The sequence below is a fragment of the Capsicum annuum genome, chromosome 6 (genome assembly GCF_002878395.1).
Source record: "Capsicum annuum cultivar UCD-10X-F1 chromosome 6, UCD10Xv1.1, whole genome shotgun sequence".
Classification (NCBI taxonomy): Eukaryota; Viridiplantae; Streptophyta; class Magnoliopsida; order Solanales; family Solanaceae; genus Capsicum; species Capsicum annuum.
This window is the reverse complement of record NC_061116.1, coordinates 170,601,070-170,616,898: the sequence shown is the minus strand read 5'-3', so window position 1 is coordinate 170,616,898 and position 15,829 is coordinate 170,601,070. Positions and strand designations below refer to the sequence as shown.

General features: G+C 32.8%; 1 protein-coding gene across 3 annotated transcripts; it reads right to left on the bottom strand.

The window, feature by feature from the left end:
• Positions 1-833: 833 nt before the first annotated feature.
• LOC107873015 (putative tyrosine-protein phosphatase auxilin) lies at positions 834-11,550 on the bottom strand. 3 transcript variants are annotated; one of them, XM_016719705.2, is made up of 8 exons: positions 10,823-11,550; positions 7,469-7,826; positions 7,244-7,361; positions 7,059-7,159; positions 4,886-4,951; positions 4,245-4,334; positions 3,428-3,604; positions 834-1,290 (listed from the first exon to the last, which is right to left on the bottom strand). In XM_016719705.2, exons 1-8 carry the CDS (start codon positions 11,314-11,316, stop codon positions 1,252-1,254), a joined length of 1,443 nt encoding a protein of 480 aa, XP_016575191.2. In that variant the 5' UTR covers positions 11,317-11,550; the 3' UTR covers positions 834-1,251. The 3 variants fall into 3 exon arrangements, with proteins under 3 accessions (XP_016575191.2, XP_016575192.2, XP_047270919.1); XM_016719706.2 differs by having other exon boundaries at positions 7,469-7,823; positions 10,823-11,507; XM_047414963.1 differs by lacking the exon at positions 834-1,290 and having other exon boundaries at positions 3,541-3,845; positions 10,823-11,493.
• Between the last annotated feature and the right edge of the window lie 4,279 nt (positions 11,551-15,829).

Sequence of the window (15,829 nt, the reverse complement as noted above, 5' to 3'; positions counted from 1 at the left end):
GGGTTCATCGTCACGTAAAACGCTACTCTCAATGTTGGTAATTGTTTTGACAAATAAAATTAAAAACTTGGAATTGTGAGAGATGTTCCATTATTGATCTACTTACTACTATTCCTCATGATAGGGTCAGAAAAAAGGAGACAAACAAGAGAGAAATGAGCTCAGTAGACTTGCTTAATTCGGAAAAAATTTCATACTAATAAAGCATGTCAACCAGTTGCAATATGTCATTTTAATGTCTTTTGTTCACCTTTCAAGAACTTCAAAAAATGCAGTACCAGAATATTTTGGGCTGGCAAATCAAATGCTAGAAGGAAGTGGAGAAAAGAACAGTTCACAACTTGTATCCAGGTAATTTTCAACTCCTACCAAAATGATATATGATTTGACGCCCGATCTCACACAAAGCGAATGACCGCTGTGCCATGTGCCAATTTTGGGGTGGGGAGCGAAGAAGAGAGACAACAAAAATGATTCATTTAAATCTACGAGCTTTTCCAGCCCAAAAACTCTCAATGAATTCGTCTATCCATTTAACATCTATTCTATCTATATATCTAAGGAATCTTTCTATCAACAGAGATTTTTTAACAGAATAATACGATCGGCTAGCTGTAGCTTCATATCACTCCAGATAATTTAAGATTTAAGAATTTAAGAATCCTCGTTGATATGAATGGAAGATGTCTCTTCATAATTTCATTAGATGCTTTTTATGAATGTTAATATAACCCTCAAAACTTAAAAAAGAACAATTCTGATATGATCCTACTTTTAGCAAACAATTTCATGGAGATCACTGAAAAATTCCAACCTCAATTGAAACACAATCCTTGAAATCTAAACCGGTACATCTATATATACGCGTTCATGCACAAGAAAAGGAGCAAAATATTATGACCTCCGATAGGTGTTTCACATGCAACATGTCACCAACCATGGTGTTTCACCTAAATCAATGAATTATGCACAAAAACCTACTGCTGCTGATGAAGATATCCATATATCTGACAACTCCAAGAACCAAAAGCTACTCCGTTTTAAATACATCGCCGGAGATTGTAAACATTCACATTCGTGATGGCACTAATTCCTGGTGAAGCTACTAAATATCGTGTCAGTCCACCAAAACATTAAAGTTGAGCCAATTCGCACAACAATTAGAGCACTCATACATCGTTGCTTCTTCCAAGCAAAGGGACAGCAGTTAATCATCTGCTTTCAGTAAGGAGACCTTAAAGCTGTTCGAACTCATCTTAGTTCCTCTGTGTTGAATTTATTCCATGCTTCCTGTGGTCAAATTTCAGAATAATCTCAGAACAGCATGATGCTTCCTGTGCATATTACACCATATGACAGATAACAGTACTCCATACTAGAGAACACAATACCAAACTGCGACACTGGGTAACAGTTGGCACATTCAAAATGTAGTACTAGATCTTGTGAGTTGTGACACATGAATGTATATGCCACAATCATAGACTGCTCATCCACTTCTTCTCTTTTTTGGCTGGATTTAGTTGGTATAAAAGGAAAAGTTGTAGTAGCTACTTTCCAAGAGATAAGGAAGTAATGTTAACCAAAGGAAAAGATGTATATCAAGAGATTTGGAAGCACAGTAGAAGTGAATAAGTGATCAGTGATACTTCTCTTTTTTTTGGTTCCCCTAATCATATGAAGGAGAGTTTTCGTGTACATCAAAATTTTAACCATTCCACTCAAAGATTTTGATTGAATTAATTGTATGTATTCCATACTCCCTCCAAAAGGATGATGTAGATAATGACATACATTGCTCGGACTCTACGAAAATGTCATTGGATGCGTGTCGCATCCTTCAAAAGTAGTGCATTTTTGGAGGACCCGACACGGATGCGGCAACATTTTTGGAGAGTCCGAGCAACTAAAAATTGACATATACAGACACTAGATTCATTTGCCGTAAAATTCATAAGAACAAAACAACCCAAAATTGTTCAGCTTTGCCTAACAGTACATGTCAAGGGCAACGGCACCAGTACATGTTAAGTTTGAACTGCCAAGCAAACTAAGCATTTATCTTGACTTATTTAGATGGACTCCCTAGGAGGTGTCATTTAATTTATAAAGAGGAATAACTATTATGAGTTGAACTGCTCCTCAACCTTCCCGACAAGTCAGTTTGCTTCTTTTTCTTCGATGAGCTCCTTGCTATAACTCTATATTTCAGTAGCAATTATAAGAAAGGTTTGACTGCTCCTCACACTAATTATAAAATTGGCATCTCCTATCCATATCCTTACTTCTCAACTATTTCAGTTCCCTTTACAAACAATACTACAAGTGCAGTCATTATATGCAGTTAACCAAAATATCATAATTACACCCTGGGAAAGAAATATATTTCATTAGCAGCATCACTTTTGGGTTCAAAATTAGAAGCATCATATATGATATGGATCACTAGTTGAATCCATATAAATTATCAAATTTATTCGACTTGAACTTATGACACATTTTTAATCTAGCATATTAAGTGATTTTCTTTTCCAATATTAAATTTTAATCATATAAAACCTTAACCCAACTATTGAGTATGAACTTTTAGCAGGATCACAGCTAAAGCAACAAAATCATTTTTTTCATCCAAAGAGGTTAAGTGTCTGAACATTGAGTTGGTTGTGATAAAGTATTTTTCTTTAGGATAAAAGAAAAATGGTTCACTCCATGGCCAACACATTTTTAGATCCCTTATTATGCTCCCATATTATTGACTCCATTAGGGCTATTTGTTGGGTCAATAGTGAAGATAATCCCTACATAAGATTTCGCATAAATAATATAATGTTTGGATGGACACATAAAAGAATATTTAATGCAGTGTCCAACCTAATAACGGAAACCAATCCCCATATAACTAATGTAGTGCTTGATTTGTAGTATTTAACTTGACACCAACATATGTTATGAGGGAATTCATGCATTATTTGATGCGAGATACAATACAGAATGACAATAATGACAATATGTATCAACAACAATGCATGTTGTATAAAGATCGTCTAAAAACAAAATGCTCTAAAAGTTGGCTAATCTTTGCCTAACATTTTATGTATTATTATTCCCGCTTAACCACTGCTACTTTATTATTTACCACATACACAAATAAGGGGGTGTTTGGATTGGCTTTTTTGAAGCAGCTAATAAGCTAAAGGCTTAGCTTATTTTTGTAATATTTTCAGCCTAAAAGCAAGTGCTTAAAAGCACTTTTTGTCTTTCACAAACACCTCTAAAAATAAAAAAGAGCTTAAAAGCCAAAAGCTACTTAAAATAAGTCAACTCAAACACCCTCTAAGTAATACGTGAACCAAATGACAAACATATACATGTCAGCAATGAGGATTAAAACTGTGAAATTCACCACTTGATAAACATATATACGTACCTTGAGAAGATCAAAAACCTTCTCAGCAATATACTTCTGCCGAACTGTGGCCCCTTTCTGTTGAACTTTGTCTGGGTGGACACATAAAGTTGCCTTGTGATAAATTTTTTTGACAGATGTAGAAGTAATCAGATCGGTCAATGAAACTGGCTGCCAACCGCATTCAGGCCACAATACCTGCATAGCATTCAATAGTTGCAATGGACTATGTCAGGACACTTGATACAATACCTTCAACATTGCAAGAACTATGGTCACAACTATGTAAACCTTGCAAAAGCCCATAACTACTGGCGGTATTATAAGCTATCATCTTCTCATATTTGTAGTGCAGCAGAAATGTGTATGAAATATAATCGTCTTCTCATAGTTGTAGTGCAGCTTTGTGCATGAAGTTCCATGAAGTACTGAATCTAAACTGAAGAGCATTTCATAAAGCAACGGTTCAGAAATAACAGATTCAACCAGCCCAGATGGCATCACAGATAAAAGATAGGTACTCTAACGAATGCTAATGACGCAAAAGCTAGAGCAAACATCAAACTGGCAATAAGATCAAAAGACTACACACAAAATTTTATAGTAAGAACATGGAACTACTCCCATCCACAACTGTAAGAAGCAAATCTAGAGTAATTTTATCCAGCTTAATTCCATTTTTACCCAACATGAAACCAAGAAGTGGATTATGGATTGAATCAAACTAACTTGAGAAGTATCTGAACTGGCCTGATAGAAAACAGTAAGCTCATCCGATTATGTCTTGAAAGTATCCTAACAGGTCAAAAATGGCTTTCAAGATTAGCTAATTACATACATGTTGTAGTGACGACAGCAATGCACGGAGGTTGCCTTCCTTTCCAGTAGCCCAACGTTTTATATCATAGTTCAGCGTCTCAGCAAGCCTCTGCAGCAAACAGTTTGTTCAAAATCAAAGGAAATAATACATACAGAATGTTCGAGCAGGTATTGTTAGAATATAAGTAGGATTATATATACTATTCCTATTAGAATGGTGGTCCAAGTTTTGCTAACATAATTATTGGCCAGACGGGCAGCATATATGGGTAATAGCCGCTTGTCGGCAGCGGAAGCTCTTTGATTCTCTACCAAGATCGTAGAGGCTATGACTCCATGTGAGAAATATCAGAGATCATTTTAGATTTAAGAAAATAAAGCAACTAGAGACAGCGATATGAAAGAAAGACAAAAGGGAACTGAAGGAATTTCCACACCCAATAATTTTCCTTCCTTTTGCTTTCATCCCCAGAAGAATTCATGCAGCCTGTGATATTCTACGTTGCTCGGACTCTTCAAAAATGTCAGCGGGTGCGTGTCGGTTTCGCCAAAAGTAGTCTTTGGAGAATTTGACACGGGTGCGGCATCAAAAGTGAAGAGTCCGCGCAACTTAGGTGAAAATCACTAATTGGCAGCTCTAAGCAATCAGCAGAAACTTACATGCTTCTCTTCCTGCTCATTCTGAGACTGAAGATCACGCTGAGTCTTCTCAGCCAAAGCCTTGGCCTGACACATAAAGAAAAAGAATCAGATACGGTAAAGAGTAACCCAATGCAACTACTTCACTTCAAAATAACACCACGGAATAGCATTTCCATTCTTTTATATATGTACACCCTGGAAGCATTCTGAGATGCAAATAACAACTGGACTAGAAGTCAGATTTGTCATCACCTAAACTTCGGGATTTGGGATATGAATAGAAGTATGGTTACAGACTTACCAGTGCTCAGGTACGGCTAATATAGTAATATTTATGTTCAACTCCTAAAACATAGAGCTGTAAAAAATGTAGCAACAAATATCGAGAAGACTGAAGTGATTAATTACACTCCACTTGATTTCTCCAAGTGAGCTCATTTTTTACTTGCCTATTTCAAGTGGTTTTCTGTTTTCCTAAACTCAAAATACAGATACTGAACTTCTTTCCATAAAGAAAAATGAACTTCCTTGAGCCTGTGGTGGCTTCTACAGCGTAAACCCAATAAAATATAAAAGTGTGCACGATTGTCAGGGGATGTGGATCAAGTTGGCTGAAGAAACCTTTTTTAACCAAAACAACAGCCGACACCAAGTCCAAAAGAAGGGCATATCTACTCCAGTTCGACACTTTCCAATCTGAAGCCCCCACATAAAAACTCTCCTCGTATTTCTATTCATCTTCCTAGCTCTTCTTTCTCAGGAAGGTTTCACGATTCTTTCGCCTCAAAAACAAAATACTCCTCATACAGAATTTCTTTGTTCTTCTCTCTCACTATTTAATCGTCATGCTGACTAAAGCCTCTTCTTCCTTTCCTTCTGTTAAATTCTTTGTCACTGAGTTGTGGCTTAGCTACCTTCAAGGATGAGCAAGCCATGAAGGAAGCGATTGAGGGATAGATGGCCAAATAGACGACAACAATGGACCAGGTTTGTACTTTTTGTTCTCTCGTCATCTTCTTCTCCCATTAGTCATCCTTTCATTTGCAACTCAATGCCAGTTGAGGATCCTCAAGATAATGAAGGGATATTATTTGAATCCCGTTCAAGCACTGGTGTAATGTGGATGAACACCGTTTCAAGAGAGGAAACTAAGGATCCGTGTAACATAGCAAACAACTCAAACATATCAAAGGAAAGTAAATATCACATTGGCAAATTTCCACAATGGAATTCCAACTGATAGTTAAAGCCCATATCGATACTCTATATTACACCAAAATGAGAAGGTCGAGGTCAGATGTACGGTACGGGTTCAGCAGAACCTAGTAACTTTGGGCCAAATGTATTTTTTTGAAAAATCTATTTAATATGTACGGCGTACAAATTTAGAACCAGCACCTTCAAAGGGCTAGAACCCAAAACCAATGAACTTTAAATCTTGAATCCGCCTTTAGAAAAGGTAATACAAAAGCTGCACAAGAAACAGAAGGAACCAATCTTGAGGATTTACCCCATTAAATAAGAGACCTTGCTTGCATTGTTTTAGAATGATCATTTGTAAATTACACACTGAACTTGGAACATCTCTCACTTTCCCAACCAACTCTAAAGAAATGCTTAACTTTTTTCTTTTCTGCACTACAAGTCCCAAAGGAAGATACAACCATTAGACATCAAGTTGTCAATGTGTTGTAGTACTTGACGAACGTTGTTTCCTCCGTCCCTCCAGGCTCTAACTCTCCCTCTCTCTAATTTAAAGTTTGATAGAATGCATTAAAGAGAAAAATAAAACCCCGAATCTAAGGGTAAAATGATAGTTAAGGAGATACATCACAAACCAAACTCACCCGGCCAGGAGTTCTTCACACTGCCTTTTCTAATGCATCTGGTACATCTTTAAAGCCTCTCAGTTAAATGATAACTCAAGCAAACATTTGACCAACTCATATACAGATTTTTCTTTTCTTAATGTAGCTGAATTTTTCAAATAGCCACACATCAAAACTAACTTAAAAACCATTCACTTTCAGTAGAATCAAGGTTGAATTAATGCATCTAAAAGTAGGAAGGCCATTGCAAGTTATGCATACATGCTAGCACAATACTCATCCAACAATAAGAAGGTTATTGCAAGTAATGAGGAAAAGGTAGCACAATACTCGGGCTAAAGGCCAGCTATAGGAAAGATTACCATGCGCTCTTGGGTCTTCTTATGCTGTTTCAACCTAGCATTTCTTCTTTCTTCACTTTCATCCACAACTTCTTGAAATGCTTCATAGGAAGGAGCAGAGTCTGCATGTATACAAAGGCGAAAAAAATTAAAAGCAGGAAATGGTATGATATATTAGAATTGAGACGCGTGTGAAATTAAGTCACCTCCAAAAGACATTAAGTCGTCGACAAAGTTTTTCACAGGCGACACATTCTTTTTACTGAATGATGACTTCTTTTCTTGTGGCCTTCCCTTCTCATGGAAACCTGCCGACATATGGCCCTGAAAGAAGAAGGGTATAGGGAGAAACATGACATGAGAACCAAACAGGTTATATCATCAGATCAATACACACAAAATCTTGGAACCCAACAGTCTTTATCCAATACCTCAGCTGCAGATTTTGGCTTTGTCGTATTGCTTGGTTTGTTGATTGTCACTTTCACATTTTTGGATTTCTCTTGTGGTCTCTCCACTGGCTTCTTTACGGGGGAATCCTTTTTAGGAACATGTAGTGGTTCAGTTGCATCACTCCTAACTTTAAAATTGGCAAAATCTTCAAGTTCGTCAATTGAAGATGTCACAGAGCTGACTCGAGGATGATGTTCTGATGATTCTGAAAATGGCCAAGAAGAAGCATTTGCCTCGCCGGTGGATGATTCAAAAACCAAAAATGGATCATCTGGTGAAGAGGAGCTTGATTTAGAAGAATTTGATTGCTGAGGACTTCTCGGGTCTGGTTTTCTGCTGTACAAACAGAAATATATAGTTTTAGACTATGCTTCTCAGGATGAATAGAGTTATACATAATGAAAAAAAACCAATGAAGTGCATTTCAATAGGACAATTACTTTTTCCACTTGAAACAGCCTCTGGCAGAAATGCAAGGTAAGGCTGCATGCACCCTTGTGGTGGGGCCCTTCCCCGGACGCCGCGCATAGCGATAGCTTTAGTGCACTAGGTTGCCCTTTTTTTTTTTTTTTTAATTACTTTCTCCACTAACCAAAGATATGCATGCATGTCAAATAGAAGACACGCTAGGGATGGCAGAGCTAGAGCCCAAAAGAGTTTTATTATGTGGCAAAAGTTAGTTAAGTTCATTGTTTTTTCAAGGCTTCCCTTTACTATAGATTTGAGTTACACATTTGATAAAGGTTTGTGCATAAATTTGAAGTGTTCATTTGGCAATGATAGTTATATCATAAGATGGTCACATCCTAACCAGGGGTGGACCCACGTACATTTTTGGGGTGCTCGAGCACCCACTAAACTCGACGTAGAAAAGGTATAATTATATAAGAAATAGTGAAAAAATGGTAAAATATATAAAAAGGCACCCAGAGAATAAAAGCATGGCTGGGTGCTCTGGCTTTAGGCATAACTTTCATGTCTCACATCTTGGGATCGAATCCCAGCAGCTGCATTGTTTGATAATTTTTTTTTCAAAGCACCCACAACCTAAAAAAGCTGGGTCCGCCACTGATCCTAACATGAGCCACTTGGGTATCAAGAAGGCAATCCGTATTCTTTACTTCAACACGAATGGTATCTCTTGAAGCAGCTCCAAGATCAAGATGCTAGTGAACTACTAAAGAAATTACAATTTGATGGACACCTGGTAATCAATCAAACACTTGAAAGGCATTTGCTGAGAAAAGCATACTCCCTCCGTTTCAATTTGTTTGTCTTACTCTCTTTTTAGTTTATTTCAAAAAGAATATCGCTTTCCCTTTTTTGGAAACTCTTTAATTCTAGCTATCCAAATGGCACGACTAAGACCACAAGATTAAAGGGCATTTTAGAACATTTTACATATCTTTAGTTTAAAACCACAAGATACAATAGTCTTATTTCCTCTGTGTCAAATCAAAACCAGACGAACAAATTGAAACGGAGGGAGTAATAAAAAGGAGGTGTATGTAATATAATCTTAGAAAATTTAGCTTCTCTATACACCATCTCTGTATTTTTTCACATCTCAGCATTCAAATCGCAAGGCCAAATACATTCTCAATGTTATAGTGTGCTCTTAGCTTATAGCAGAAATCTATATGATGATTTCTAGCCTAGCCTTCAGTTGACAATTCCTTTAAGTAATGAAACAAATGAACCTTTTTGCTTTTAGTTTTGCGTCACAGTTCTCAAAACTAAAAATATACCAACACACTCCTTTCATTCCAATTTTTTTTGTCTTACCTTCCTTTTTAGTCCATTTCAAAAAGGAAATATCTTCCCTTTTTCGGCAACTCTTTAATTCTAACTTTCACATGACATGATTAAAACTATAAAGATTGAAGTACATTTTGATACATTTACGTATCTTTAGTTTAATACCACAAAATTCAAAAGTCGTTCTTTAATTTCTTAAACTCCGTATCAAATTAAAACTAGACAAACAAATTGAAATGAGGGAGTAGGAAATTGTGGATCAACTGGAAAGTTCTGACCCCTGGGGCTAAAACATAAACAGACATAAAAGAAAATTGACAAATTAAATATTCCCTCCGTCCCAATTTACATGGCACCTTTGGAATTTCGAGATTCAAACAGAGGCGGACCTACCTTGGCAGTAGAGGGTGCACGTGCACCCGCTAGCCTCGAGAAAAACTCTGTATATATAATTTGTATATCTGTATATATATCAGGATGTTATGTTAAATATATGTTGTGCACCCCCAAAAACAATTGACTTGATTGGCAAGATGGCTGAGCTTGCCAATTAAAGTCTTTTTTATTGCGTGATGACTCGGCTTCGAAGCCCAACAACAACATTTTTTTATTGCTCCTTTTTCCAAATACACTATCTGTTTGTTGTTTTCTGTTTGGAATTTTAAGTGCAAACACACATACACACACATATATATCAATTGATTAAAAAAAAATTCCTACTTAGTAATCATTTATTTTACACTTTTTCTTTGTTCTTTTGTGTATTGTGGACATTGTTAACGTATTTTTAATTTTATTTCAAAATACAAGCTCCCTTCCAACTTCAAAATGTAGATATTCTCCCCATCTTGTACTGTAAATGTTTATTTCTTTTTATCTTTTGATCGTTAACTTATTTTTTATTTAAAATATTAGTAATTTAAAGTTTGAGATAGGCTTAAACCAAATATTTTTCATACAATCATCTAGCAAACAAATCTCTCGAATTTCATATTTTTCAAAAAAAAATTATTATTATTTAAAATATAAAAGTGCATTGAATTCAAGTAAGATGGATAACACACTTTTTACATATCAAATCTAATTAATGATATTCAATAATATTAAAAGTTTGCTTATAAAATACTATAATTAATAAGTTTTCAAAGAACTGCATGTCGAACTTAGACACTATTAATTACTATGTTAAATATAAAGGTGCACCCATCAAATTCAAATCCTGAGTTCGCCTTTGGATTCAAACAAGTCTTTTTGTAACCATAATTTGAATATCTTTGATTATTAATTCTTGCGACTTATAGTACTTTTTACCATAGTTTTCAGATACTTATTTCAAAGATCCCACAAGATCCAAAAGTCGTTCTTTAATTTCTTAAACTCCATAAAAACAAACAAACAAACAAATTGAAACGAGGGAGTAACAAATAGCGAATCAACTGGAAAGTTCTGACTTCTGAGCTAAAACATAAACAGGCAGAAAATAAAATTGGAAAAACAAATACATAGTAAGTAATTGAAGTTATAAATTTACCAAAAAACGAATAAAAAATTAAGCAATTGAAGTAAATGCATACCCATAATTTGGTGAGCTAAAATCACCAAATCCCGGAATCAAATCGTCACTTTCTAACCTCTTTCCAGCTGAATCATTCTTCTTACCATCCGATTTCAACCCCAAATTCCCAAATAAATCATCAATCGAATCACTCTTCTTCGTTTCCATACAAAACGTACCAAAATCATCATATGCATTTTTATTATTTATTGAACCTCCCAATACTGATTCAATATCCACATTATTATTATTCTGTTCCTTTGAATTCGCAAAAACACCGCCAAATATATCATTATCATCATAATTCTGCCTACTCTTGGACCGGAAAATCCCACCTAAATCATCCGCAAATGAATCGGATTCATAACCCGGATTTTGACCCGAATTAAACCCGATATTCGTTGGAAATCCATTGGCGGAATTGGCTTTGGCCTTCATATTAGCCATCGGCGTTGACTTTCCGCCTTGAACTTTGACTCCATATCTCTCAACCAACACACCAAATTCATCCATAATTTTGATAACAAAGATTACAACAAAGAAATAGAAGCAATTGTTATAAGTGATGGAATATTAATATTATCTAATGAAGATAATAAAAAAGGAAAGATAATATTAGTACAAAAAAAAGGAAGGTGCAGAGTAATGAGCTGAAAATTGATGAAGAGGAAGATGATGGAACGTCGGTTGGTGGGATATATAGGTATGTACGTGTGATATGTTCCCTTCCATATTTTACACGCGCTATTTCCAAATTATTTGATTTTTTTCTTTTCGATATAATATAAAATGAGAATTGTAATTACATCAATACTGGTGGCGGTAGGTCCGTGCCCAAAATGTTGGATAAATTTTTTAAATTATTATGAAATTAGTAGAATAAATTGTCATAATTAAGTATTGATATATTTATATATAATATGAGTGTATATAGAAATTTAATCACACTTTATATTCTTTCGATAATTTTATTACCTAAAGTTTAGATCTTTCATTAAGTGTTAAAGAAATATATTTATTCATGAAGTGACGTAAAAAGTTTATTTTTTTAAAATAATTTAAGTTTTTAATTATTCTGCTTTATAATTTTTTTCTTCTATTATAATTTAAGTGGCACTGATATAATATTTAGAGTAAAGAAAATATCACGATTGAAGTAGTGAAACAGACATGTCTTAAATGACTCATAATAACTAATTGGAAGTGATATAGAAAAATTGCTATAAAAAATACTTGTGAAAATAATCTAAGTGGACCTCATATAAGATGTAAAGTTAATTTAAAACATCAAGAGTTAATTTATCATTTTATGTCTATTTTATATTTTAAATATTATTAATTTCTTAATACTTAGACGATATATAATAACTAATTAAAGGTGTTATAGTAAAATTACGGTTGAAGCAGTTAAAATAGACATGTCATAAATGTCCATTTAACTTTTTTTAATTAAATATTATTAATTTTCTAATACGTAAACCACATATAATAATTAATTATGGATGATAATAAAATCACAGAGCAAGCAGTGACCGGTACGCATGTCGACCACCAAAATAAAAAAGTAGTTAAAAAAATAAAATTTCTTTTCCTTGCTTACGTATTTTAAGCTTCATTTAGTTGCTCCTAATAAAAAAAATGATATTTTAATTATTCAAATCTTAGCTCGTAATTGTGTATTTAATTTTTTGTTTGAATCTAATCATTTAGATCTTAGTAGATGTACTACTTTCATACTTTCTTTTTGACACGAATATTACAATTGCAAGATTCTTCATCCAACCATTTTAAATTTATAACTTTTATCTATTTTATCCTTGTTATTAAATATTATTTATAATTTAATACTTAAATGACTTATAATAACTATTTAGAAGCAATATAATAAAACTACTCTAAAAAAATATTTGTGAAAAAAATTTAAATAGACCTTATATGAGTCGTCAAACTATTTTAACATTAATGGTTAACTAATTAGAAGTGATATCGTAAAATCTATAATATATTAAAAGTGTGAACGCCTTTAGAAAAATTATTTGAATTTTATATCCTTCGTTAAAAAACTCTTCTTTAGACAAAACTGTCTTTTCACTATTTTTTAAATTTATTATTTAATTATTTATTATTATATTAAGTAGACTTTCTTGGGACATACTTCTAAAATAGGACTCTACTAAGGAAATACTTCTATAAATATTGAGATATACGTTAAATTAGAGAACAAACCGATTTGTATATTGAGAGAATATGATTGATGCGCATCTAACTTGATTCAATTACATATACTTGATTTTCTAGCCCTCAACTTCTTCACTATTTTTGTCAACATAATAGAATTCAACATATATGTATATATATATCTTCTTTGTTTTCATTCAAAATCATTCTTTAGTTTCAAAATTTTTACTCAGACAAAAATTAGTTGGATCAAAATCGAAGCTTTGTGATCACTATTATATTTTTTTTATAGTTTACAGGTTGTAGATGAATGTCGGTTGGCTTTGAAGAATTTCTTTTGTATAAGTTAGGTTTAATTGTATTGTTTTGATATCTTTACTATCTTATTGTTTTATTTTAATTTACACATGTTAGATGAATGTGGGTCAGTTTTGAAATTTTTTTTAGGCAAAGGTTAGGTTTAATTGTATTATCGTAATATCTCTATTAGTTTGTTATTTTGTGGTAGTTTACAGTTCGTAGATGAATCTCTATCGGCTTTGAGAAATTTTTGTATGTAAAATTTTAAGTTTAATTGTATTATTTTGATATCACTTTTATCGTATTATTTTGTTGTAGTTTACACGTGATACATAAATGTTTGTTGGCTTTGAGGATTTTTTGTATGTAAAGGTTAAGTTTAGTTGTATTATTTTGATATCTCTATTATCGTATTATTTTGTTATTGTTTAATGTGGTAGATGAGTATTGACGACTTTGAGAAAATTTTTGTGTGTAAAGATTAGATTTAATTGTATTATTTTGATGTTCTATCATTGTATTGTTTTGTTGCAATTTATAGATGAATGTCGATCGATTTTTAAAAATATTTTTGGTAAAGATTAGGTTTAATAAATAAATTCTCTCTCTTTACATACTCAAAAGATACTAAATTTAATTATCATATTCATCTTTGTTATTTAAATAAATATCCTATTTAATGTAATGTTTGAACTCAATAAAATGAGGTACACGCGCAAGGCGCGTACATCTAAACTAGTTATTATAAAAGTACATGTGAAAAAAATTTAAGTGGACCCTATATAAGCCATCAAGTTAATTTAAAAAAATAAGAGTAAACCTATAATTTTGCGTCTATTTTAACTTTTTAAATAAAATATTATCAATTTTTTAATGCTTAGATGATCTATAATAATTAATTAGGGGTGATATAATAAAATCACAATTGAAGCATCTGAAGCGAACATGTCATAAATATCTATTGTACTTTTCTTAATTAAGTATTATTAAATTTTTAATACGTAAATGACGTGTAATAATTAATTAGAGATGATATAGAAAAATTATGGTTGAAGCAGCTGAAGCAAAATATCTATTTTACCTTTTTAATTAAATATTATTAATTTTTAATACGTAAATGACTTATAATAATTAATTAAAAATAATATAGTAAAATCACGATTCAAATAGCTGAAGCAGACATGTCGTCCACAAGCTGCCTGCTTCAGCAGCTTCATTGCCGCTTATATATTAGTAATAGATAGGAGGCTAATAAGGCCAACTTTACAACGACTGTTTAAAATATATTTGAAATAATTATGATCAAAGACATGTATATTGATATAGAGGAAGTATTATATTACTGTTTCAGAGGAAGTATTATATTACTGTTTTTTTTCATCTGTAGGCTTCTTCTGACTCGCTTACATGAGTATGGTGAGTGAAAATTTTTCTTCCTTATTGCCTTTCTTTTTGAAAAAAGAAATACTAAACTCAACCAATATATTTTTATTTTCTTGCCTAGTCTGTGTGCTTGAACATATAAAAAAGTAGATTTTTCAAAATGCCTTAGTTATTTTAGTTTTACGAATACACTTAATTTATTTATGCATTACTAAAGTCATTCAACATATTGATTTTTTCTTACAAAAATCACTTCAACCTTCCAACTCCGAGAATATAATTTGGCATAACTTTTAAAACAATTATTGAATAGTATCGGGATTCGGTCATCATATTTGTGATGATTGAAAGGGTAAAGCGACGTCTTAAGATAAAACTCATAAATTGACTGAATTTATTAATAAAAATTAAATTAAGTGAGCTTACTTAGTAATTTCATATGATTGTCCTGAAAATCTACTCTCTATAAAATCGTATAATAAAAGAATATTTTATAAGTTAAAATCAAATATAAGGTTGCAAGTGCAAAATGACACAAGGTAGCTACTTCTTGTACCCCTATCTACAGAGAGAAGTAAACTTTTAAGTGAAATGTTGTTGCTGCTTAAAATTTCAGGTCTGAAGTTGGACTCTATCGAAGTCTAAATTCATAATTAAGTTTTGAAGTTTAAAAAATTAAGTTTAAATTCAGATCCTAAATTCAAACTTTAGCTTTGAGGTCCGAAGTCAGGCTAAAAATTGTGTTTGGTATGAAGTAGTAGAACTTTTTTCTTAAAAGAAGGAAGTCATTTTCCGTAAACTTGAAGAAGCTAAGTTCATTTGGAAAATATTTTCTAAAACACTAGCAAACCTGAGAAAATTGAAAAACTTTGTCTCAAAAATGTTTTCCTCCATACCAAACACACTTTATAGAGTACCCAACTTCAGACCAGCCTAAACAAAATCTATAGTTAATTGGATGCAATTAAAACTTCGTAATTTGACTATTTTTTAAATAGATGGATTTCTGCATTTCATCCTTTGCAGTATATAAGACTTATCTCGAAATTTGTCCAATCTTTATCATGAAAGGTTCTTTGCAAGGATCACCAGAAAATGTTGAAAAAAAATACAAGTACAAGAAAAAGAAAAGGACATCACATTGATAAAGTTGATGCTGTGCAGA